We start from the raw sequence: 24,281 nt of genomic DNA on the forward strand, positions 1-24,281 counted from the left end.
CCAAAATCAAACCAAAGAAAACCCCAAAAAAAGGAAAAAAAAAAGAAAAAAAAACCCAAAGAAGAAAACAAACTAAAAAAGCAGAACAAAATAAAATATAAATCTCTATTTGCAGAGTCCGTCCCGCCTGTGTCATCTCTGGGAGTCGGCACCAGGCAGGCCATGGTGGGCTCAGGGGGGAAGTGCCCCAGGACCCCCAGACTGACCCCCCATTTTCCTAAACAATTTGTATTGTTTGGTTTTTGTTTCTTTTCTTTCTTTTTCTTTTTTGTCTCCATTTCACAGAAAGTTTTTCTACTTCTTTTGCTGCCGGGCGAATCCGAGTGGATCCGTCTGACTCCTGTGCCTGGTGGGGTTGGAGTTGGGTTGGAGGGTGTTCCCGTTGGGCTGTTTCTCGGGCGGTGGCCGAGCTCCGGGGTGCGAGGCCGCCGGGCAGGCAGGATCCCCGAGCCGTCCTCCCACGGCTCCGGACTCCGGGACGCGCTGGAGCGGGCGAGAGCCCTCGGCTGATTGTGGGACACATTCTTGGGTTGCTGTTTCCTGTCTTCTCCTTAAAGACATTCCTGGGAGGAGGAAGGGAGCATCAGCCCTCTGTCCCCACTGTCCTGTGGGTCGAGGGACCCCAAGCCAGGCCCTTACCTGGGAGACAGGAGCCACGTGGAGCCGGAGCTATCGGAACAGGCGGGTGAAGTCCCTCAGAGCCCAGCAGACTTGTTTACATTCCTCAGCACTGCAAGACAAGGGGTGACACCAGGGGCTGACCCCAAGGGACCTGGGTTTGGGACCCAGGGCAGGTGTCCTGCTGAGGGATGGGAGCTGGGAGTGTGGCAGCTTGGCTCCGAGATGCTGGGAGAGATGAAGGGACAATCACCGGGGCAGACCGAGGTTGGTAGCCCCCGGGACCATCCCTGGGGGGGACCAGGTGCCACCACAGTGGTGGCGGGGTGAAGGAACCCGCTGCCCCTGGCACTCGGCCTCTGGGATTTGTCCAGGGACGAGCTGGAGCCAGGCAGAGGGAGGTGATGTTCCTAAAGCAGCCAGTGGCCCTGGGAGGGGACAGGCCCGGGCAGGGCCCGGCAGCTGGAGCCAGTGACTCACAGGGATGAGGAGGCGGCTCCGAAGGGATGGGGCCGGGCAGAAAAACCCGTTGGGTGACAGCAAAGGCGCCTGTGGCCCCCAGGGCTCCGTGTGCCCATGCAGGCGGATGGCACATCCAGCAGGGTGAACACAGGAAGGGGTGGGGGCTCCGGAGCTGCTGGGGGCCATCCTGAGGGAAGCAGCTGTCCCAGCTGCAGACCCCGGCACCACTCACCTGGTGACCTGCTTGTGGAAGTCGGTGAGCTGTTTGTGTGTCACCTGGATGGCTCCACCCGTGGTTTCCTTTGGCAGCCCCTTCAGAGAGTTCTCCAGCCAGCGGCAGAATGTCTGTGCCGAGGGACAGGGAGGAACTCGGAATGGGGACCCCAACTCGGCTCCCAGGTCCTGCCTCGGCAGAGCTCTGGGGTCCCATGGGTCCACCCCAGCCCTCTGGGGGGGTCCCTTCCGTCCCTCTGGGGGGTCCCTCCCCTCACCGGGCGGTCGATCTGCATGATCTCCCAGAGCACCTCGGCGACGTCGGGCAGGGTGTAGGGCGGGAGGCAGAAGCAGCACGTCTGCAGGAGCTGGTTCACGAGCTGCTGCCCCAGCTGGGTCATCACCTGGTTGATGAGCTCCTTCCGCACTTCGAAGTCCTCCTCATGCTGTGGGAGGAAGGAGAATGGGGTGGGCAGGTCATGGGGACAGGGACACACTGCTCCTGGGGACGGGAACACAGCTGCTCCTGGGGACAGGGACACGCTCCTTGCTCCACAGGCAACTCCCAGAGCTTCTCCGCCAGCAGTGGTGGAGGAACCCAGGTGGCTTGTGGGGACAACAGGACAGGACTGATGAGGACGATGGGGCTGATGGGGTGTAGAGCCCCCTGGTGTAGTGGAAGGTGTCCCTGCCCATGGCAGGGGGTGGAACTGGATGGGCTTTAAGGTTCCTTCCCACCCAAACCATTCCATGATTCCATGGTGACATCCCCATGGAGGGAGAGCCCCCTGAGGAACATCCCTGTGTGTCACTCACATCGTTGGCCACACCGGTGTGGATCAGATCCCGCAGGAATTTCATGACGCTGCAGTTGGCGTCCCGGTGGTCCAGGGTGGTGGCAGCAATGGCCCACTGCAGGATTGGGATCATCACCTGGCTGCGCAGGAGGGTGACTGGGCTGCGCTGGATAAACCTGCCCGGGGACAGACAGACATCAGGGGCAGGTCCTGCCCCCTCCCCGCTCCACTGCTCCCACGGGTGCTCCCATAGGGACCCTCCACAAGGGGAGAGGGGCTGGTGTCCTGCAGCAGGAGGTGGCAGGCGGCACCTGGCTGCCAGGCGGAAGAGGTCATCCACAGTGTCCGGGTGGTTCTGGAGGCCGTTGGGTTGCTCGAGGAGCTGGAAGGTGGGGATGCAGAGAGCCTGGGGAGAACAGGGATCCATCAGCAACCACCTGGGATCACTCCTCAAACTGCCCTTCCTTGCATGGAACAAGCCTGGGCTCCCCATCCCTGGAAGTGTCCAAGGACAGGCTGGAGGGGGCTTGGGACAACCTGGGATAGTGGAAGGTGTCTCTGCCCATGGACAGGCTTCAAGGTCCCTTCTCACCCAAACCAGTTTGAGATTCTATATAGATTGGGTATTAGGAAAATTCCTCCTGGAAAGGGCTGCCCAGGGCAGGGGTGGAGTCCCCATCCCTGCTGGGATTTAAAAGTCATGTGGATGTGGCACCTGGGGACAGGGTCAGTGGTGGCCTTGGTAGTGCTGGGGATGGTTGGACTGGATGGGCTCAGAGGGATTTTCCACCCCGAGCGATGCCGTGATTTGGCCGGCAGGCCCCACCTGCAGCATGTCGAGCAGGCCCTGCCGGCAGCCCTCCTCCATGCCGTACTCATCCACCAGGATGCTGCCCAGGTAGAGGAAGCAGGAGTGCTGGTGTTCCCGGTACACATTCACCATCTGGGGAGACAGGAGCGCTGGCACAGGCACTGCTGGATCTGCCCTGATCCCACATCCCCCCGAGGCCCGGCCTGAGCCGGCGTCCCAGCCTGTCCCATGCGGGCAGGAACATCCCAATGCACTCGCCCAGGTCCTGGCAGCATCCCTGTGCTGAGGCTCCCTGAGCTGGCACAGCTGCTCCGTGGAAGCTTCCCCTTTGAGCCTGGCAGAGCCCAAGCGGAGCAGGGAACACCCAGCTCTGGGATTCACAGATCCTTCCACCAGGCAGGGTCACCTCCCTGAGGAGCTGCACCACGCAGGGTTTGCTCCTCCCAAATCACACACACACACACACACACACACACGGGGCTCCACAACCTCCCGGCACCCCCCACCTCTTCCAAAGCCTCTCTCCTCCCCAAGGGTTTATCCTGAAATTCCTGAGCCTGCCAGGATTTACTGCAGCACTTCCCAGTGCCCGCAGCCACCCCTGTGACACTCCCAGCAGCCACAGTGACCTGAGCAAGCCCCCCCGAGCCAGCTGTGTCCCCCTGGTGCCCCCAGGCCAGCAGGGTCCCCACCTGGGTGACGAGGGGCTGCAGCAGCGCGGCCGAGCCCTTGCCCACGCAGCGCACGGCGAAGCGCAGGCAGCGGCAGCACCGCTCCACGATCCGGTTGTCGGCACTGTGCTTGTTCAGGGTCTCTGACAGCACCGGCCAGATCTGGGCGCGGACAGGGAGAATGGTCGCACCCCACCCTGGAGCATCCCCCGCTCCCTCTCGGTCCCCAAAACACCCAGATCCCAGTGTGGGACGGCAGATGGGGGAGAAAAGCTTTCTGGAGGAGCCTGGAGTGTTTTATTCCCTCCAGTGCAGCGTGGCAAACGGGACATGGGCAGGGAAACCAAACACCCAGGACATTCCCAGAGCCAGGGCCCCTTCCAGGGGTTGAAGTCCAAAATCTTCCCCCTCCACACCCCAATCCCTGCTTCCAGGAGGGACAGGAGGGTGCTCCACAGCTCCTCTCCAGTGCAGCCCTGGGCAGACACACGGATCCCCCCAGCCAGGGGTCAGGACTCTGTACAACACCCCAGGTACCCTCACACCTGGAAACACCCACCCACAACCCCCCACCACAACCTTCTCCCCAAATCCCAGCCCTGTCCCACGCACCTCCTGAATGACTTTTTGGCACGGGTGGACCTGGCCGTTCTCGACAATGGGGTTGGTGTGTCTGTGGGAACAGCCAAGGGTTAAGGGGGGTTTGGGGTTAAAGCCAAGGAAAAGGGTTGGAGCTGTGGGAAGTGGACCAGGAATTGGCTTGGGGGCCACCTCGGGAGCTGGAACTTGGGGAAGCAGAGACTTCCAGCCCATTCCTCAAGGGCTGGGGAGAAAGAGGCAGTGCAGATTCAGGCTCTGGGGGAGCAGCTGTGCCCCAGCTCCTTCCTCACCTGAAGATGACGGCAAGTCGATCCAGGGGCACTGTAGGGTCTGAGGAGAGGCCATTGCTTGGCTCCTGGGAGAGCAGCTGGAAAACAAGGAAAAGGATACGATTTCAGGACCACAGGTAGCCCTGTGCCCAGGGAAGACTCTGCCTGGACACCGACCCCACCAGCAGCACCTCTGCACATCCTCACAGCTGGCCCTGCAGCCCCACCCTTGGCCACAGGCTCCCTGTGTTTCCTCCGCATCCAGAGCTCACTCCCAGGGGTCTTTGAGGAGCAGGGAGCGGGGGGGAGGTGGAAGAATCTGGCCAAGGACCACAGGAGGAGCTCCTCAGAACCACGTGCACACCCCTTTCCTGAGGCTTCCCTCCCTCCTCCTGCCATCCTGAGATTTCTGCTCTGCTCTCCTGGGTCTGCATGGAAAGGTCACTTGGGCCAACACAGTTTTGGGACAGGACATGACTTTTTTGGGCTCTGTGTCCCACAGGGGAGTCAAGTTCCCACCCGCTCCATCCTGGGGAGGCAGGGTGCAAGCTGCCCACGCCACTTGTGGGGTCACAGAGACTCCTGGGCTCCTGCCACAGACAGTGATTCCCAGGGATGGTTCTCTTCCCATGTAACACAGGACACAGCACCAGCGCAGTGCTTCCCAGCCGGGAGGGATTCAGGGAAGGGCTCGGTCCTGGACATGTCCCGTGTGGGTGCTGGGCTCTGCTCGCACGGAACAAGCGACAGGAGGAGAGGGAACGGCCTCAAGCTGTGCCAGGGGAGGCTCGGAGTGGATATCAGGGAAATTCTTCCTGGCCCTGGCACGGCTGCCCAGGGCAGGGGTGGAGTCCCCATCCCTGAAGGGATTTAAAAGCCATGTGGCACTTGGGGACATAGGTCAGTGGTGGCCTTGGCAGTGCTGGGGAATGCTCAGACTCGATGGGCTCCAGGGGCTTCTCCAACCCAAACAATTCCATGACTCTAGGATACACCTCTGGCTCTGAGGACACAGCTGCTGTGGTAGGGCCACTGTTCCCTCCCAGCTGCTGTCCCCACTGTCCCCCCCATCCGGACGCACCTTCTTGAGCGCCAGCACCTGCACGGCGCACAGCTCGCTCAGGCACTCTGAGATCTTCTCCAGGGGCAGCCGGGCCAGCACCAGTGCCGTCCCTGCAAGGATACACACGGCTCAGGAGCAGGGACGCAGCACTGGAGGACGGAGGGGTCATGACATTTCCAAATGGAAAGGCAGCGGGTCAAGGGCAGGGCCTGGGAGAGTTTCCCCACAGCTGAACCTGGCTCTGGTTGAACCAGACACTGCAATGCTTCAGTCCCAGCAGGGAGCAATGCTGGCACAGGGAAAGGCCAATGGATGCCACAAGCACATCTGGTCCCCCATGTGTCCCCAATGTCCTGGTCCTGGCCCAGCAGCACCATGAGATCCTGGGAAGCTCCAGTGAAGGCGCTTCAGGGCTTCCAGCCATGAACACGAGGAGCACTGAGCTGCTCCCAGTGCCACCGGCAGCAGTTGCGCTGCCCGGCCCCGGCACTGCTGGCTCTGGCATGGCTGTGGTGCCAACCCCCCTGGGGGAAAATCTCCCTGGCTCGGCAATTCCTGGCTTGTTCTAAGGGAGGGGGAGAAAACCCTTTGGCAGGGAGAGGAGCAGCTCAGCCAGTGCTGGGGCACCCAGGGGAACAAGGGGAGTTTTGTCACCCATAGCAGCACACGACTGTAGGAAAGGCTCCCTGGCTCGGCTCTGGGGGTAGAGGCTCCAGCAGCACTGGAATTCCTTGGAAATCTTTAAGGCACATCCCTGAAACCAGCTGTGGTTGAAGAGGCTCATGGTGCCCAACATTCCAGTGACACCAACAAGTCCAAACTCCAAGTCTAAACTGCAGTTAAAATCTCCATTCTTGGGCTCAAACTCTCTAAAATGACCAGTATTCCCAAATTTCTACCCTCTGCGTCCAGCAGGTGATTCCCAGTGTTTGGATGGAGCAGTGATCCACTGCCAGCCTGGTTCTCAGCATTTCCCGCATGTTCTTCCCACACAACCAGCTCAGGACAGTCCCCGAGCTGTGCCTCAGGGATGGGGACAGCTTCCAATCCAAGATTTATTTCTGCCTCCAGCCCCAAGGGAACTCCTGAGGATGCTCTGCATGCGGAATGGGACTCGGGGCACATCAGGACAAACCCTGTGAGGACGGGGCTCAGTACCCTGGGGAGTGACTCCCATGGATACCCCAGCAGATCCCATGGATACCCCAGCAGTTCCCACAGGTACCCTGGCAGATCCCATGGATACCGCAGCAGTTCCCACAGGTACCCCGGCAGATCCCACGGATACCAACCCTTGAGTAGCCCCACGGCAGCCTCAGGCGACAGCGCGAAGGAGTCGAGGGCGCGGGCGATCTCCAGCAGCCCCGAGAAGTGCTGGGCCATGTGGTCCCGGCACACGGAGCAGATGTTGTGGATGGCCTTGGCCGCGGCCGACGCCAGGCGCCGGTCACAGAGCCCCTTCATCAGGTAGCCCAGTACGGGATCTGCAGAGACAGAGGGTCAGGGGGCGGTGGGCACAGTGGGGCCGCGGGGCCGCGGGACTCACCCAGGAATTGTGGGTTCCTGTCCACCACCTCGCTCATCTCGCCCACCAGCTCGATGCTGGTGTAGCGCACGGCCGTGTGCACCGACTCGGGCAGCCGCACCACGCCCTCCAGCACCTCCACCAGCGTCGGGTTGTTCTCCCTGCGGGACAGACTCTGCTCAGCTCCCAGAGCACCGCGGTGTGGGCTGGGAGGGGCTGCCGGAGCTGGGTCCGGTCCCACCGCCAGACCGGACACGCTGAACTGGGACAAACCCTGTGAGGATGGGGCTCAGCCCCACGGATACCCCAGCAGATCCCCACAGATACCAGTGCCATAGCAGGAAACAGACAGGCAACACCGAACACCTCCAGGGAGAGCCCCACCACCAGCAGGGGGGTTCGCTATCTGGGAATCGCCTGCTCTGGCGTGGGAGGGTGGGATGGGGCGACCCCAGGCCGGAGCCTCGTGGGACGGGCTGGTGGGAGCAGAGTCCCCAGTGCTTCCAGCCAGTGCTCCCAGAACAGGACACGGGAAAAATGAGCAGGAGCAGCCTTGACACAGATAACAGGAGCTAGTGACGTGAAAGGACTGAGGTGACTCCTCCAGGCGCCTAGGGAACGGGGGGATAGGATTCCCAGCCTCACACGGAAGGGAGGGATAGTGTTCCCAGCCTGGGAAAAGGAGTGATGGCAATCATAGCCTCCCAGGGAAGAGAGGAATGAGGATCATCCCAGGGGAGGGAGGGACAGCATTCCCAGCCCAGGGAAGGTCAGCTGGGCTGTCCCACTGCTGGCAGTGCACAGGACTCTCTGTGGGCTCACCCCACTGGGTGTCACCTGTCCATGCTTCCACTGTCACTAACAGGGGAGGAAACACACCGTCAGTGACTTAACCTCCCCTGAAGATACCCAGGAAAACTCTGCCTGGATGTGGAAGAATCCTCAAGGAATGGTTTGGGTGTGAACAGACCTTAAAGCCCATGCAGTGCCATCCCTGCCGTGGGCAGGGACACCTTCCACTGTCCCAGGTTGTTCCAAACCCTGTCCAACCTAGCCTTGGACACTGCCAGGGACGTGAATGTCTTTGGGACATTTGTGGTGTCTGTGTCACACAGAGGCAGCCCTGGCCCCCCAGCCCCCCTGGACACGGGTGGGACTCACTGGTCAACACTCTTGGCGATGGAGGCCATGATGAAGAGCACGGCTTCGGTTACCTCCCAGGGCGGGTTCCCGTCCTTGAGCGTCGCATAGAGCTGCAGGAGGGGACAGTCACTGAGGGGCCACAGACCCCCAGCACCAACCCTTGCCCTCAAAGCCCTGTTCCTGACCCCTCCCATCCCCAAACTCCCACCCCAGCCGCAGGCCCACAGAAACCCCACATTACACAGGCCACCCCGAGACTGTGGGACCACAGCGGCTTTCCCCAAAACGTCAGACACCTCCCGCTGCCCCCCCACCTCCTGCTCTCCCAGAACAGCTCCCAGCACACACTTCCTCGTGCACGAGATGTGTGTGACCTCCTCCAATCCCAAAGGCCACCAGGGCTCGGTGACCTCCCTTGGGATTTGCCTGCGGCCCATTGCACTCCTGCAAACCTACCTGAGCAAAACACTCCACTGAGCCCACCAGGAAGATGAGGTCTTTCACCAGGTCCGAGACACGCATCCGAAACTCCCCGAAGTCATCGGTCTCCTCCGGGACACCCTCCTGAGAGAGAGAAGGGAAAGCACAAGGGCAGCTCAGGGGAATTCAGGTTCCCACTCAGCCACAGCCAGGGGAACACCAACGATTTTGTTTTAGGGAGATCCATCATTCCAGCCCTCCTGTCCCAGACCAGGCTGCTGAAGGGATCAGAGAGCTGTGCCGAAGGAAAACATAACCAGCCTGAGCACACACTGCGTATTCCTGCTCCGACAAGCCGGGGAAGGGAGGGGAAGCAAGGGGATGACGAGCTGAGGAGGGGAGAAGAGGATAAACCATCCCAGACGGCACAGAAAAAGATTCCAACTGTGGCTAGTGAGCTGTGCCAGCTTTATCCCAACAAAACCTCCTCAAGCAGGGAAGACACAGCTCTCCAAGGGGAACCATCCAGGGAAGGTGGGAGAGGGTCCCCCTGCAGCCTCCAGCAGAACAAAAACTGAGTGAATGAAAGAGGTTTAAAGCAGCAGATTTATCCCTCTCATGCCTTCCTGGAATCCCTAAAAGCACAGGATGCTGCCCCTGCAGAGCCCCAGAGCTACGGAGAAGCCCTGGTACACAACAGCACAACTGGACATGTCCCCCCACCCTGGCTGCCCCCACAGGGACACACCCACCCCACTGCCCCATACACAGACACACACCCCCCCCACTGCCCTGGCTGTTCCAGAAGGGACCTTACGTGGTCGGAGTCAAGCTGGCAATGCCGTGCCAGCGCGTGGAGCAGGCGCTGGATGTAGGCTTTGAAGATGCTGTGGATCACAACGTCATCCGTCTTGTACAGGTGCTCCCCCAGTCTGTACCAGAAGTTAAAGGAAATTTCTACCACCTGTTTGGAAAGAAAAATCCAGCATTTTGTTACCAGCAACATTTTTTCCCCACTGTCAGTGGTACTGATGGAGAAACAGAAACCCTCCCTGAGGTGCTGGCAGTGGTGGCATCACAGATCTGCGTCGGTGCTGCAGTGTCACACAGTGGTGACACGGGGACCGGTTCCCCCAGAGCCACTGATTTCTCTGCCTGTCACTCAGTGAAGCACTTGGAACCCCCCAGTGACCCTGAAGACCTGTCCCAGCCCTTGGCAGCCAAAGCCTTTCTGGCTCGGAACCACCCCGGAGCGGGGCTGGCGGCTCTAGGAGCAGCTCGGGCTGGAAGCAGACACAGCCCCTTTGTGGTGGGTTCTTTCATTTATTGTGTGGTTATTAAACAGAAACCACGAGTATCAATTTGCCCAGGAGCAGCTGCAGAGCTCCACGTCCCCCTCAGCACTGACGGCACAGGACGAGGTCGTGGCCAAGGAAAACTGAGCTTAACAGACCTGGGAAGGGAGGAAAAGGGTCCCAGGGACCCCAGCGAGCATGTGGGGCCTGCTGGAGCACAGCCACTCTGCACCTCCCACAGCAAACCTGCCATGCAGCCCCTTCCATCCACTGAACATAGGCAGGGATCAGCTATAGGGACTAAATTATCGGTTTGGGAAGAATCAAAGGATAAAGAATTAAATAAAGGATAAAAAGAGACAAAAACAATGACAAGTTTTGCTCCTGAGGCAGGTGGGTGGGAGCTTTGACAAGAAGCATTTCAGTCACTCGCAGGGCAAAATTCCCAGGAACCACAAATCCCCACTGAGCTCAACTTTAACATGTGGGAAAGCACTCTCAGGGGTTTCAGAGCTGTGCTGGCAATCCGACTTCCAGGACACCCGGAAGGAAATGCGAAGCCAGAGTCCTGCCCACGAGCGCAGAGCGGGCATTCCAGAGCCAGCAGCTCACAGGGACCAAGGCCACGACTGTGTGGCGACGGAAGGGAAAGACCTTCCCCTCTGGCAGGGCTCTGGAGGGTGGGGTTTGGGCTGTGGCTGCCCCGCTCACCTCGTACTGAGGGTGCCCGGCGCAGATGAGCAGCAGCTCCAGTGTGCGCAGGTCGCCCAGGCCCTGGCCTGGGGTGCACACGATCTTGTCCAGGAAGGTCTCACACAGCTCGGTGAACACACGGCAGTAGTTGAGCACCCTGGGGAGGGACAAGGGTCAGATCAGCCTCACAGGCTTTACCCCAGTGCGGGGCAGGGCTGGGCCAAAATGTGCCCAGAGCCACGGCCAGAGCAAGAAACCCCAACTTCTGCTTCGTCAGCAGCTGGGAAACGCCTCAGCAGGGGAAGTGGGTGCAAACATGGGGTTCCAATATGCAAATCTGCTGAAATACTCATCTCATACTTCTCCAAAAGCCCAGTGCCAAGTGTGAGGGTACAGCTCCAGTCCAGCCCAGCCCCGGCCCTGGGCCCCTCCATGTCTCTCTTGCAGCAAGGGGCCCAGACCTGCCCCCAGGGTTTGGGTGTGACCCCATGAGTGCCCAGCACAGGGATGGGCACTGCCCAGCCCCCATGCCCTCAGCACTGCTGATGCTCCTGGCACTGGTATCCCCATCTGGAGGCTGACATGGCACCAGCTGGGTCAATGCTGCCCTGCCCGTCCTCTCCCGGCCACGGCGCAGGTCCCTGTCCCTCACTTGTCCAGGTCCTCCCGTGCCACAGCCATGTGATAGGCACTCTCGAGGGTGAGCACACCCTGGAAGAGCTGCAGGGCCAGGGGCAGGTTGGTCTCCACATTCTCGATGGCGTAGAGGGCCGAGCACACACAGTCTGACGCCGCCTCGTGCAGATTGGACGATGTCTTGTCCTGTTGCTGCAAGGCACAAAAGCCCAGCAATCATCAAAGAATCGTGGAATACCCTGAGCTGGAAGGGATCCCCAGGGATCATAGATCCAGCTCCTGGCCCCACACAGGCAGCCCAACAGCCCCACCCTGTGCATCCCTGGGAGCGGTGTCCAAACACTCCCGGAGCCCCCCTACTTCCTGGGAAACACTCACCAGCACCTCGAAGAGGAGGGACAGCAGCTTGCTGTTGGCCATGAAGGTGCTGTCCAGGACACCCAGGTTGAACCAGCTGCCCAGGCACCGGAAGATTTTGATGAGCATCTTCTCCTCATTGCCCGCCTTCTCCACACACGTCACCTGTGGGGACACGGGAGAACGGGTCAGGATCCAACTCCAGCGGTGATCCATGAGAAATAACCGATAACATCCTCTGGACCCCATGTGAGAACATTCCAGAAGCAGGCTGCTCCCAACACCCCTGTTGCCTACCGCCCTGGACTCAGTGAGCAGGAGGGACAGAGGCCAGACCCTCCCTCCAGCTCCAGCCGCTGTCACAGGAGCAGCAAGAGCAGCTGGAATGTCTCCCTCATTCCCACTCCTGCAGGATGCCGTGTCAGGCCACCAGGGATGTTCACACACAACAAATCCCAGTTTAATCCTTCTCCCCACAAACCACCTCTGCAGAGAGAAGCTGGAGCTGAGAGCCAGACCTGTCCCAAGGGACATTCCAAACATGCCATCCCAGTGTCCAAGCCAGGATGTGCCGGGATGTGGGAAGGCAGCAGCTCATTCCCAGCACTGGCCAATGCTCCAGCTGCAGCCCAACACCCAGCAGAGCCCTGCCCAAAGCCCCGGCCTCGACAGGCACAGGGAAAGAGGGAAGAGGTGGACAGGCAGGACATGGAGAAAGATCCCAGACCCCTTGGACTGGCCCAGGCATCCTTGCACAAGAGCTTCCAGAGATCCTCTCTCCTCACTTGACACTTCAGTCCTAAAGGTGGAATGCTGGACCTCATCCCAGTCCCTGGAAGGCTGCTTTAACCCCCCCATCTTGTAACTGAAAATGGGAATTTGGCATTCAAATCCCACATAGAAAATGTAAATATGGCTCTTCAGGCAGGTGATGGAAACACCCGTGCTGGCACTAATAGGGAAAGCTCAGGAAAGCTCCAGGCAGGTGCAGAGGGAGCAGGAATGTGCAGGGACAGGGCCAGCCCCTGGTGATCCTGTGTCAGCTCCAAGCGGCTGTGAGCACCAGAGCAAGGGGACACTGCCTGTGTCCCCAGCGTGCCAGCCAGGATCTCCCAGGGATCCCACGAAAAGCTGGGGCTGGACATGGCTGGAGGGAACAGCCCAGTGCAGGGACTCTCTGATGTGCCAGCTGGGATACCCCAAGGGTCCCGGGAAAAGCCAGGGCTGGGGCTGGCTGGGCAGGGTGGCACTGGATGGGGACTGGAGGAAGGTGAAGGAATTTCAGAGTGAGCAAGGGCTTGCTCAGACAACTTCTCCCAGGAACAGGTGGAGCTGGGCTGCCCTGACGGCTGCAGTGGCACTGGCAGGGAACTCCGCCGGGATAAACACGGAATGGGGAAAGGCTTCTCCAGCAACACCTGAGCTGCTGAACACAGGACACAGCTCAGCTCCATCTCCTGACACAGGATAAGGGGAAGCAGCCTCGAGTTGTGCCAGGGGAGGCTTAGGTGGGATATTGGGAAAATTCCTTCCTGGAAAGAGCTGTCCATCCCTGGCACAGCTGCCCATCCCTGGAGAGATTAAAAAGCCCTGTGGATGCGGCACTTGGGGACATGGTCAGTGGTGGTCTTGGCAGTGCTGGGAATGGTTGGACATGTGGGCTCTGAGGGCTTTTCCAGCACAAACAATTCCATGATCCCATGAGCTGGGCTGGGCACTGTGGAGCAGAGGGAGCTGCAGCTGGAGGCGCTGCCCGGGCCTGGCCCCGCTCACCAGCAGTGACACCACGGTGCTGGAGTAGTAGGCCAGGTCCTCGATGATCTCGGTGCGGCGGTTGGCCCCGATGCGCAGGGAGCGGCTGTGCACCTCCTCCGGCAGCACCGTCAGGATCTCCAGCAGGAAGGGCAGCGACGTCACGTCATTGCTGTACCTGGAGCATGGGAGCAGGGACAGGAGACACCTCAGCACTGGGAACAGCACAGCAACAGCTGGAGGGGCATCCCGGCCCACAGCAGGGCGTGGGACTGGGTGGGCTTTGAGGTCCCTTCCACCCAAAGCATCCCAGGACTCCATATTCCACAGATTTGGCAGCAGTGTCACCTCAAGGACAGGCAGTGTCCAGCACAGGGGCACAGCCCTGCCAAGAGGAGCCTCCAGGATGGCTCAGCCCAGGATTTCCCACAGAGCGGTGGCAGAAGCTTTCCCAGCCCATGAGCTCTGTGAGTCCAGGTGCCACTGCCCGGACAAATCCCGTCCCCTCCTGCTGCCAATGGACACAGGGCCACCTCAGCGTGGTGGCAGCCCCAGGGGCTGTTGCTGTCACTGGGCAGCAGCACATGGCATCCTGCAGGGATACTTGGGGACACCCAACAGTGACCAGCTCCAGCCTCACTGCTCCATCCCGCAGCACAGCTCCAGCTGAGGGGAGAGGGATCATCCCAAACAAAACAGGGACGAGGAAAAGCGCTGAGTGTTGGGCTGTGGGCAGGGAAGCGTGCACAGCAGACAGTCCCTCCTGCCACCACCCAGGGCACCTGAAACCAGGGATCATGGGAGAAAAACTGCCCTTTCCCAGACCACACAGGACCACCCGCCAAACATCTGCCCACAGGACAATCCCCAGTGCAGAGCCAGAACAGTCACTCACTTCTCCACCAGTGTCTGCACACAGCCCTTCCACGAAGCCATTTGCAGGGCGAGGTCAGCTATTGCCAAAGCAAGCTGGAAGGGAATGGGAAAACACACGGATCAGTGTGGGGAATGCTGGGATGTGCCCAGGGGAAAGGGCTGGCAGGCAGCTCTGGAATCCATCCCTACCATCCCTGCCAGCAGGTAACTCCGGAATCATTCCCAACATCACCTGAGGGCAGGGAGCTCTGGGCTGGCTGCCCCCAGGGGTGACATTCCCTGCCACAATAGTCAGGGGCTGGAGGAGCACCCTGGCCTCAGCCTGGGGTGTCAGACCCCCCAGTGCCACAGGAACATATGGATAATGGGAATGAAGGGTGCAGAGAAATCCCCCTGAACACCCAGGGTGCTGCTGAGTTTGGTCTCAGGGAAAATCCCTGCTCCTCCTCTCCACACAGCAAACAAGGATGAAGTAATGGATGTCACTGAAGGAACCAAGTGATGAAGGAAGGGAAACAATCTTTTGGCAGGCAGGAGCAGGGATCAGCCTTCCCTGCTCTCCAGCCCACGGAGAGCAGTCCCAGAGCAACTGCCAGGAGCAGGACATGGAGGGAGCAGCTCCATCCCTCCCCCGCCAGCACCCACCTGTGTGACAATGACCGGGGACAGGTCCTTCAAGTTCTGGATGTGGGACAGCAAAGAGTCCCGGAGTGAGGCATGAGAATCCGTGGGAAGTTCATAGAATGAAGTTTGGATCTTCATCTTCATGGTCTGTGCCGCAAAGTAGCAGGACTCCACATCCTGGTGGATCTGCAGCAGCTGGTCTGAGATCTCCCAAGCATGGACCTGTGGGAAAACCACGGCGTGCTCAGTGGGCAGGGCCGGGGCAGCACTGAGAGGTGGAGGGTCAGGGGGCTGCAGACAGTCCAAATTCCCAAATGGAAAAATGGCCCTGTCCTGCCAGAGAGAGTCCAGAGAGGCCCCGGAGCTGCTCCAGGGCTGGAGCCCCTCTGCTCTGGAGCCAGGCTGGGAGAGCTGGGGGTGCTCGCCTGGAGAGGAGAAGCTCCAGGGAGAGCTGAGAGCCCCTTGCAGGACATAAAGGGGCTCCAGGGGAGCTGCAGAGGGACTGGGGACAAGGCATGGAGGGCCAGGAGCCAGGGAATGGCTTCCCAGTGCCAGAGGGCAGGGATGGGAGATTGGGAATTGGGAATTGCTGGCTGGGAGGGTGGGCAGGCCCTGGCACAGGGTGCCCAGAGCAGCTGGGGCTGCCCCTGGATCCCTGGCAGTGGCCAAGGCCAGGCTGGACATTGGGGCTGGAGCAGCCTGGCACAGTGGGAGGTGTCCCTGCCATGGCAGGGGTGGGGCTGGAGGGGCTCTGAGGTCCCTTCCCACTCAACCATTCCATGACTCCCCAAACGCCCCTGGGGGCTGGGAAGGTGCTGGCACTGGGACAGCCACCCAAGGAGGGACAGAGCAGCTCCATAACATCCTGACATCGGCAGAGACCCCACAACCCATTCAGGAGAGCAGATTCCACAGTGGATACGATGCCCCAGCCTTGCAGGAAAGGGCAGTCAGAGGCTTTTCTGGGCTGAGTGGAGTCTCACATGGAAACGAACACAGGGAGAGCCCAGCAAGGGACAGGGGGCAGGAGGGGGTTGGATAAAGACCAAAATCACGATAGGGAATCCCAGTACTGAGGACACCAGGCCCATCTGAGGGCCCACACCAGGACTCCAAAGCAGAACATGGATGTGCCCAAGAGCTGGAGGAGAGCCAGGCAGGAAACCACAGCCTGCCCGGCCTCAGAGCTGCTCCAGCCAGTGCCGGGCTGGTCTGAGCCCAAAGGCTTGGTCCTGAGTGTGGGATCGGGGCACTGCTGAACCAGGGAAACGCCAGGCAGACCCCAGAGCCCCCTGGCTGGGCTGGGGCTTGGGAACAGACTGTCACTGAATCCCAGCGTCACTGAGGTTGCAAAAGATCTTCAAGACCATCGAGGCCAAACTGTGCCCCATCCCCACCTTGTCCCCAGCCCAGACCCCTGAGTGCCACATCCAGGCCTTCCATGGACACCTCCAGGGGTGGGGACTCCAAACCTCCCTGGGCAGCATGGTTAAAAATCCCAAATCCAGCTGATGCAGAAACCTGGGAGCAAAACTTGAGCTGATTCCATGAGCTTCGTAGCCCTTGTCTCTGATAGCCTTTGGGCCACAGGATTTCCCTGAGCTCAACTCAGTGTGAAATAAAACCTCTGCATCCCTAAAACCCATCTCTGGTCCTCAATGCAGCCTCACTAACAAAGGCAATTCCATCACAACCCTTGGCCAGCCACTCCAACAGCCAAACAGCTCATTGTTATAAACCACTGCCTGCCCAGCCTCGCTTCCAGCTGCATTCCAGCCTGGAAGAAAAAATAATCCCCTTTCCAAATCTCTCCCACAGGCAGGACAGTGGTGCCCAGAGGCTCCACCCCTACCAGTGCTCCAGACCCAAATCCTGGGCCAGGGTTCCCAGGGCTCTCCAGCATCACAAAGGGAACAAGAGGGCAGCACCAGGCCAGATCAGCATGATCCAGGCTCATTCCCAGGAAAACCCATCCTCTTGCAGGTGGAAAAGGAAAACGTTATAGCTGGTGATAGCACAGAGCCTAGCTCCTGATCCCACTCCCAGAATTTCTGCTAGGAGATCTTTCCACAGCCACTGCAGCCTGGAATGCAGCCAGAGCCAACTGCGGAATCCAAAGGGCCCAGACAAGCTGAGGAGGGCTGGGACCCTCAGCACCTCCCCTCCCCTCCCCTCCCCTCCCCTCCCCTCCCCTCCCCTCCCCTCCCCTCCCTCCACAGAATCCTTTGAGCTGGAAACCCCCAGAGCCCACCAAGTCCAACCGTTCCGCAGCACTGCCAAGGCCACCACTGCCCCCGTCCCCAGGTGCCACATCCACAGGGCTCTCCAGTCCCTCCTGGCTCAACCCCACGGCCGGAGGATCCATCCCTGCCACATCCAGGCAGAAACTCTTCGCAGCTTCCCACGGGACACAGCACGTTTTCCCCATGGAATGCCGCTCCATCACCATCACTGACCACAGGAGGGTCAAGGAGAGTCTTTCCCGAGCTTTCAGACAAGCTCCTTTGCTTTTTTCCAGGCCCTGATCCTCCTTTCCCAGCGGCCTCCATGACATGTGCTGTTCCAGGTCAGTAACTCCAGTATCTCCAGCAACTCCTGGTGTGAAACTCGCCCATAATGACACTGACAGGGAGTGAGAAAAATCTGGAGGCATTGCAAATGTCCCCTCAAGATTTATTTATCCTCACCAGGAAGTTACCAAACTGGGCATAAACAAAAAGTTAAGACACTCAACACCCAAAACTTCCAGAATCCCAGCAAACCCTCCCATTAAACTCTTTCTCCCCTCAATTAACAGGCTGGTAATTCCCAGTTTAGACGCACACAGTGGCAGACACAGGAGATCCTCCCAAACCCACCCACCCCAGAGCACATGGATAATCCCTCATGGAGCCACCGACTCAGCAAAGAGCACAATTATTAACGGGCTGTGAGCACCAATGGCTACAAGAAGCTGTTTCTATCCCTGAAACTCCTCATGGCACATTCAGGAATTCTACAAAGCCTTCAAGAGCTGAATGACATCGGCTCCTGCACCCTCAGGCAGCTCCAACAATGCTGACCTGGGATCGGTGTCCTGGGAAATCCCACCCTGATGGAGCATTCAGCAGGAACAGGTGCATAGGGCAGCAGAACAGGTAGGGAAAAACTTAAAGCAGTGTCAGGAAATAAACAAATCCTCAGTCCTCAACTGAGGGCTGGAGCCCCTCTGCTGTGGAGACAGGATGGGAGAGCTGGGGGTGCTCACCTGGGGAAGAGAAACGTCCAGGGAGGTCTTGGAGCCCCTTCCAAGGCCTAAAGGGGCTTCTTAACCCCAGGCTGTGCCCAAGCAGACTCCCGGTGCTGCTCTGCAGCCGCCACTTGCAGTGGCCCAGGGCTCCAGGACACAAACAGCCAGCGATCTCGTTGCTGGGCACACACCAGGAATCGGGGATTTCTCATTTCCACTGGTGTCCTGGCAGTCCAAACCCTACACGTTGGGTCAGGCTGAAGCCCCGAGGAGAGGACAGGTTGAGCCATGGCCTCATCACCATCGCCAAGGAGCCAGGGCTGAGCCTGGAGAGGGGGACACTGGGGACCCCCAGGGGACACTTTCCCAGCCCCTTGTGGGCACAGGGCCAGGAGAGTTTATTCCCATAGAAGTGGGAAAGGACTTCGAACTTCTGCCCAGGACACTTCATCCGGTACAAGGTGCTCTGGAGGGTTTTTAATTAATTAGGGGTCACTCTGCTCCCCGATGTCATCAATGAGCTTTGTCCCCACATGAGCTTTGGGGACAGATCAAAGGGACTGTGAAACGTCAGACCCAGCCACTCCAATGAACCCTGTTGGCTACATGCCAGAGGATTTCCTTCCCAGAAAGCACTTCCTGAACCACCACTACAACCCAAACCAATCTCCACTCAATCCACACCACAACCCCAACATCCAGCTCACAGCCACAGATCCATGTGGAACATTCTCCCACAGCTCTGCCCCAGACACCAGGGATGCAGAGAAACTGCAGCCATGAAACTCAGAAAGCCAGGATGAGGCGAATCCCCATGCTGGGTACGGCTCCTCTGCCTCAGGAAACCCCAGTGGGTCAGGAATCAGCCCTCACATGACTCCCACCATACAGCTGGCTGAAGGATCCTCAAATTCTGGGATTTAGGTCAACTTGCACCTTCAGCCGAGCTCTCCAGTGCTGTGCAAGCTCGAAGCCGCTCCGCTACATCCGGCCCCATTTCCCAGGAATAACCAGCAGGCAAGGCAAGAGCGAGGCTGCCAGAGGAGCTGACGGACAAACCTGAACCCCCAGTGCCCTCCAGACCCAAACCTGAACCCCATGTCCTGCCAGAGATCCCAGGGATGGGAACCGTGGGGATCTCACTCAGGTTTGGGGGTCCCCAGTGCCAAATCTGAACCCCCACAGATTGACTCAGGCACCCAAACTCAGCTTTAGGCTTTGCCTTCTCATGCCCATGATGGCTCTGATCCCCCTGACAAACAGGGAGAGCTCAACACAACATCCCTGGCAGTGGCCAAGGCCAGGCTGGACATTGGGGCTGGGAGCAGCCTGGCACAGTGGGAGGTGTCCCTGCCATGGCAGGGCTGGCACTGGAGGGGCTCTGAGGTCCCTTCCCACCCAGCCATTCCAGGATTCTGTGCTTATAACTCCAGAAAGGCAAAAAACAGTGGGAACCCAACCCCGAGAGCTCGTCCCAGTGGAGGCAAATGGGACAGAACTGACCAGGGCTGAGTGCTCTGGAACGGGCACAGACTGCCCCAGGGATGTCAGGGACACCCCGTGACAGGTGGCACTGCATGGACACATTCTGGCCACAGAAGAGGATCCAAGCAAACGTCCTTTGGGGGTCAATCCCAGGGACTCAATCCAGACCAGGGCACGGGGAGGCCTGAGAAACAAACACCAGTGACAAGGGAGCGCCCAGCCAGGGCCACCAGTGCCACCAATGCCACAGTGACTCCCAAGCCGTGGCCTGTCCCACCGTTGTCACCGTGGCCCCCAAGCCTTGGCCTGTGCCTAAGTGCCCAGCCAGTGCCACCACTGCCAGAGTGACCCTCGAGCCGGGGCCTGTCCCTGCTGCCACCCCAAGTGGGCAGTCAGTTCTGTCCCCACGTGCCCAGCAGGGACGCTGGGCAGCAAACCCACCACTCCCAGGATTTCCATTCCTGACAGAACCCTGGGCACGACCCTCCCTTGGAGCTCCCCGGGGTTGTGCCTGCTGCACCACGCTTGGGAGCACGGGAAGGGAAAGGAGCGGGGCTGGAGGGGCCAGAAACACCAGAAAGGAGCTTTTCTTTCCTGTTTTCCTCCAACAGCCACAGCCCTGTGCAGGTGCCACGAGCAGCTCCTGCAGGACGCTGCCCTCACGGAGCTCCAGGGGCAGCGGGCAAAGTCACCTCCAAAGGACCCAGTTACGAGCTTTTTGTTCATATCGAGTGGATGAAATCCAGGGGCAACGAGAGCACTGCCATTCCCAGCCATGTCTGCTGGAATGGGTAACGAGGAAAGGCCTTAAGCCCCAACCTGAGCGGCTCCTGCAGCTCCATTTGCCTCCGTGAGCACTGAAATATCTGGGTTTGCTCTCTGTGCCCAAAAACAAGGCAGAAAGACCTTTGCTTCCCCACACACCTTCCAGGCAGCTCCCCCAGCCACCCCTGGCTGGGAAAGGTCCCGCCGGAGCATCCCAGCCCTCCCACCCCATGCCAGGGGAGCTCCTGCTGTGGAGCGTCAGCTCCCGCTGCCTCACGGCCAGGGCTGGAATAACCCAGCAGCTCCAAGGAGAGGAAGGTGCTGGATGGAACCAGGCTGGGCCCAGAACACCTGGAAAATAACTGGGATTCCTTCTGAGACCCGGCAAATAAACCCCAGGAAGGACCAGGGTGAATAAGCACAATAAAAGGGGAGAAGCAGGAATGCAGCTGACCTGGGGCTGAGCTGCTTTAATAACAATATTGTTATTGCTGTGGTTACTGTCATTATTATTATTATTATGACTATTACTACTATTGTGTCAAAAGCAGCCCAGACAAGCAGGGAAAGGCCCAGAGGAACTGGAGCAGAGATCCCGGCCCTGCAGAGGGTCAGAGTGCTCAGGAATACAAATCAGTCCCCAAAAGCACAAACTCTCCTTGGGATGAGGCGGCCTGTCCTGAGGACACCCCTTTATCCAACAGGAATCCTGAGGGTCTCACCCCCAGCCCCACTGGGTGATCCCGACTTGGGAGTCCCTGGGACAGGAATTTTGGGGTCTCACCCAGGTTCAGGGGACCCTGTGACAGGAACCCATCCCTGAAATGCAAATCTGCCTCCTCTAGCTGCCCTGAGATCTCTGTTCCAGCAAAGCCCCTCCCCAGGGGAAAACAGGGGAGCAGCTCCAATGGGAACTGGAATGTGGCTGCAGCACTGAAGGGAATTTAGGGGAAAAAACATGGGAAAAACATTGAGTTTGTGGGAACAGAGAGTCTCGAGATTGGCCCAAGGGTGGGAAGGGAACGGAGCTGAAGCTGCTCCGGAGGGAGCCGAGCAGGAACTGGGATACACAGAGCAGGGAGGGGGCAGGATACAGCTCCTCCCCAGTCCCAGCTTGAGGGAATCTTGTCCCACGGGGAGGGTTTGGGGAGAGCGGGGGGGAGGACAAGGCACCCCAAGGGCCCCGAGGGCAGCACAGAGGGGACACTGCCCAGTTCTGGGGAGAGGGGAGCATCCACCCCCTGAGGGGGGGGACAAAGCAGATCCAGCAGGACAAGATGAGGCCACAAAACACTAACAAACACCCCAAACCGGGTGGAGCTGGGGGAAGGAGCTGGGGGTGTGTTCTAAGGGCTCTGGGGAGGGGAACGAGGCCTTGGCTCCATCCCGTCACGCATGCCAGCGGCTCTCTCGGCCCAGCTGGCAGGAGAAGCCCGGAGGGAGCCCACGTTTTCCTCCGGGAGCCGATTCCTCCTTCCCAGCTACCTCAGGACTGTGCCAAACGTCCCAGCCCGTTGTTCCTGGTGTTAATCACAGAGAGGGACCTCAGAGCCCCTCCAGTGCCAGCCCTGCCATGGCAGGGACACCTCCCACTGTGCCAGGCTGCTCCAGCCCCAATGTCCAGCCTGGCCTTGGCCACTGCCAGGGATCCAGGGGCAGCCCCAGCTGCTCTGGGCACCCTGTGCCAGGGCCTGCCCACCCTCCCAGCCAGCAATTCCCAATTCCCAATCTCCCATCCAGCCCTGCCCTCTGCCACTGGGAAGCCATTCCCTGGCTCCTGTCCCTCCAGGCCCTTGTCCCCAGTCTCTCTCCAAAACACTCCCAGGAATGGAGCAGCCACAGAGCAGCGGGAAGCGGCACAGGCGAGGTAAGGGCTCCCTGGGGCCGCCCCGAAGCCGCCGTTCCCTGCCCCGCCCCACCCCGGATGGGGCCCGAGGCCTCCCCGCGAGCTCGGGCCCGGTTCCCGCCGCCCGCGGCTCTCACCGAGCGCTGCAGTTCACCCAGCCAGCAGCTCGCCCGCTCCTTGCCGCTGGGGTCGGGGTCGTGGTACAGCGCCTGCACGGCCTGCTGGACGAGCTGCAGGCTGGGCCGGCCCGGCCCGCGCTCCATGACCGGTCCCTCAGCGCCGCCCGCCCGCCGCCATCGCCGCTCCGCCGCACCGGGCCGGCCTCCGGAAACGCGCCCGCGCGCCTTCCGTTCCGCGTCCTTCCGTTCCGCCGGCCTCGCGCGCCGCCGCCCGCTCCGCCCAGTTCCGCCCCGCTCACCCTCTCCCATCTCATCCCATCCCATCCCATCTCATCCCATCCCGTCCAGATCCGTCCCGTCCCGTCCCATTCCATCGCATCACGTCCCGTTCTTTCCCATCCCGCCCTGGTTTGTCCCACCGCCCCCCCACCACGCCCTGCCCGGAACGGGTTTCCGGCGGTGCGGCGGTTAAACGTGTCCGGGCGCACCCGGCGGAGCAGGAAGGACCCGCGACCCCCCCCAAATGGGAACGTGGGGTGCAGGACCCTCCCCCCCAGCCCCCATAGCCTGTCCTGAGGACTCCAGAGACCCCCCAGCCCCCATGGACCGTCCCACGGGGGTCCCACCCCCCATTCTCAATGAACAGTCCCTGAGGGCTCCCACCCACATCGGGCCGGGGAGTGCCAGCCCCAGTGAACCGTCCCGAGGGGCTCCACCCCCCCAGACCTCTTACCCCATTTCCCGCTCCCCAGTCCCTTATCGCAGCCTGGCCCGGTGTCCCCATCACTTCCACTGGTCCCAACCGCCCAGCCGTAGCCGTTTGGGAGGTCTCCTGTGGGACCAGGGCTGGGCTCAGCTCCCTGTGCCAGGACACGCTCCAATTGTTATGGAATATAAATCTTTAATCATGATTGGCGACAATTGAATCCCAGACCACGGCGGGGCCTCAGGCCTCAGGTTCCAAAGCCCACGGTCCCTACAATAAACCCCTGACCAAAGAGGTCTGTACCCACGGGTGCCTCAAGAAGGACAAGATCACATTGACCCCGAGGGAATTCTCCATCCAAGCTGGAGAACGACAGGGAATTATCACCAAACTCCTTCCCCATGTTTGTCAGCCCCACAAACCCCCCGGAGTGGGGCCAGTGGTGATAGATCACATTCGTGGGGGTGGCTCCAACACAGGCTGGAGGAGGAATGAACACACGTGGCCACTGAGGGGGGCTCCGGCTGCTCCCCACCGTCTGATTGAGAAAACTTTGGCTGCAGCTGAGGAGTAATTTTGGGATGTGGAGGGGGCTTCCCTGGAGCCTCAATCCCACCTTGTTCCTCATCCCGATCACTTGTTTGGTGATGAGCCTGGAGTCAAACCCAATGTGCCATCAGGTGGGGGTGCTGGATTGAGAAGGATTTTGGGGGAAAACTCCTTTAATTTCCTTTCCCTCATAATCATTGTTGAATAATGATGAGGTGGTTTCTGGGGCCAGTGGTGCCTGTTCCCTCTGCCCAGGGCTGGGACAGCCACCGTGTCACCTCATGGTGCTGCCCATAGCACCATAGCATAGGTGGTAGCACAAAGTCATCTCTTGGTCTTTTCCAACTCAGACCAGTCTGAGATTCCATGATTCCATGGTCAGCCCAGCTACAGTTGTGATTTCACTGGTGTCAGGCCGTTGGGTGGCTTCACCACTGTTAGATGCTGAATTTGGGTGGTCAGCAGAACGTGCCCTCAGAGCCTGATGGTGTCACCCTCATTTGGGGTAATTACTGCTCAGCTGCCCGGATTACAGACCTCGGGAAGCTGTTTGGATGCCCCAGGGCACAGGTTCAACCAGGCAGGAAGGAGCCACGGTCATTAACGCCCAGCCTCGTAATCACACCCAGTTTACACAGCACAGACAAATAATTAATCCCCAATCAGAAATGAAAGTGCTGGTTTTGATCCACTGGAGCTGTGGCAGCTGATGCTGGGTGTCAGTGACAGGAACTGCCATAGATACGGCAATGGAATG

The 24,281-nt window shown here is 59.8% G+C and overlaps 1 protein-coding gene across 1 annotated transcript; it reads right to left on the reverse strand.

The window, feature by feature from the left end:
- Window positions 1-91: 91 nt before the first annotated feature.
- TNPO3 (transportin 3) lies at window positions 92-22,462 on the reverse strand. Its single transcript, XM_069033360.1, has 23 exons — window positions 22,288-22,462; window positions 14,847-15,047; window positions 14,221-14,294; window positions 13,347-13,503; window positions 11,595-11,738; window positions 11,233-11,408; window positions 10,599-10,737; window positions 9,410-9,556; window positions 8,629-8,736; window positions 8,191-8,282; window positions 7,051-7,190; window positions 6,797-6,988; window positions 5,523-5,614; window positions 4,463-4,539; window positions 4,185-4,245; window positions 3,594-3,734; window positions 2,917-3,033; window positions 2,402-2,496; window positions 2,110-2,266; window positions 1,572-1,739; window positions 1,313-1,425; window positions 640-730; window positions 92-563 (listed from the first exon to the last, which is right to left on the reverse strand). The coding sequence occupies exons 1-22, from the start codon at window positions 22,411-22,413 to the stop codon at window positions 670-672; spliced, it is 2,778 nt and encodes a 925-aa protein (XP_068889461.1). The 5' UTR covers window positions 22,414-22,462; the 3' UTR covers window positions 92-563; window positions 640-669.
- Between the last annotated feature and the right edge of the window lie 1,819 nt (window positions 22,463-24,281).

Source organism: Aphelocoma coerulescens, chromosome 1A, assembly GCF_041296385.1.
Source record: "Aphelocoma coerulescens isolate FSJ_1873_10779 chromosome 1A, UR_Acoe_1.0, whole genome shotgun sequence".
In the NCBI taxonomy this organism is placed as follows: Eukaryota; Metazoa; Chordata; class Aves; order Passeriformes; family Corvidae; genus Aphelocoma; species Aphelocoma coerulescens.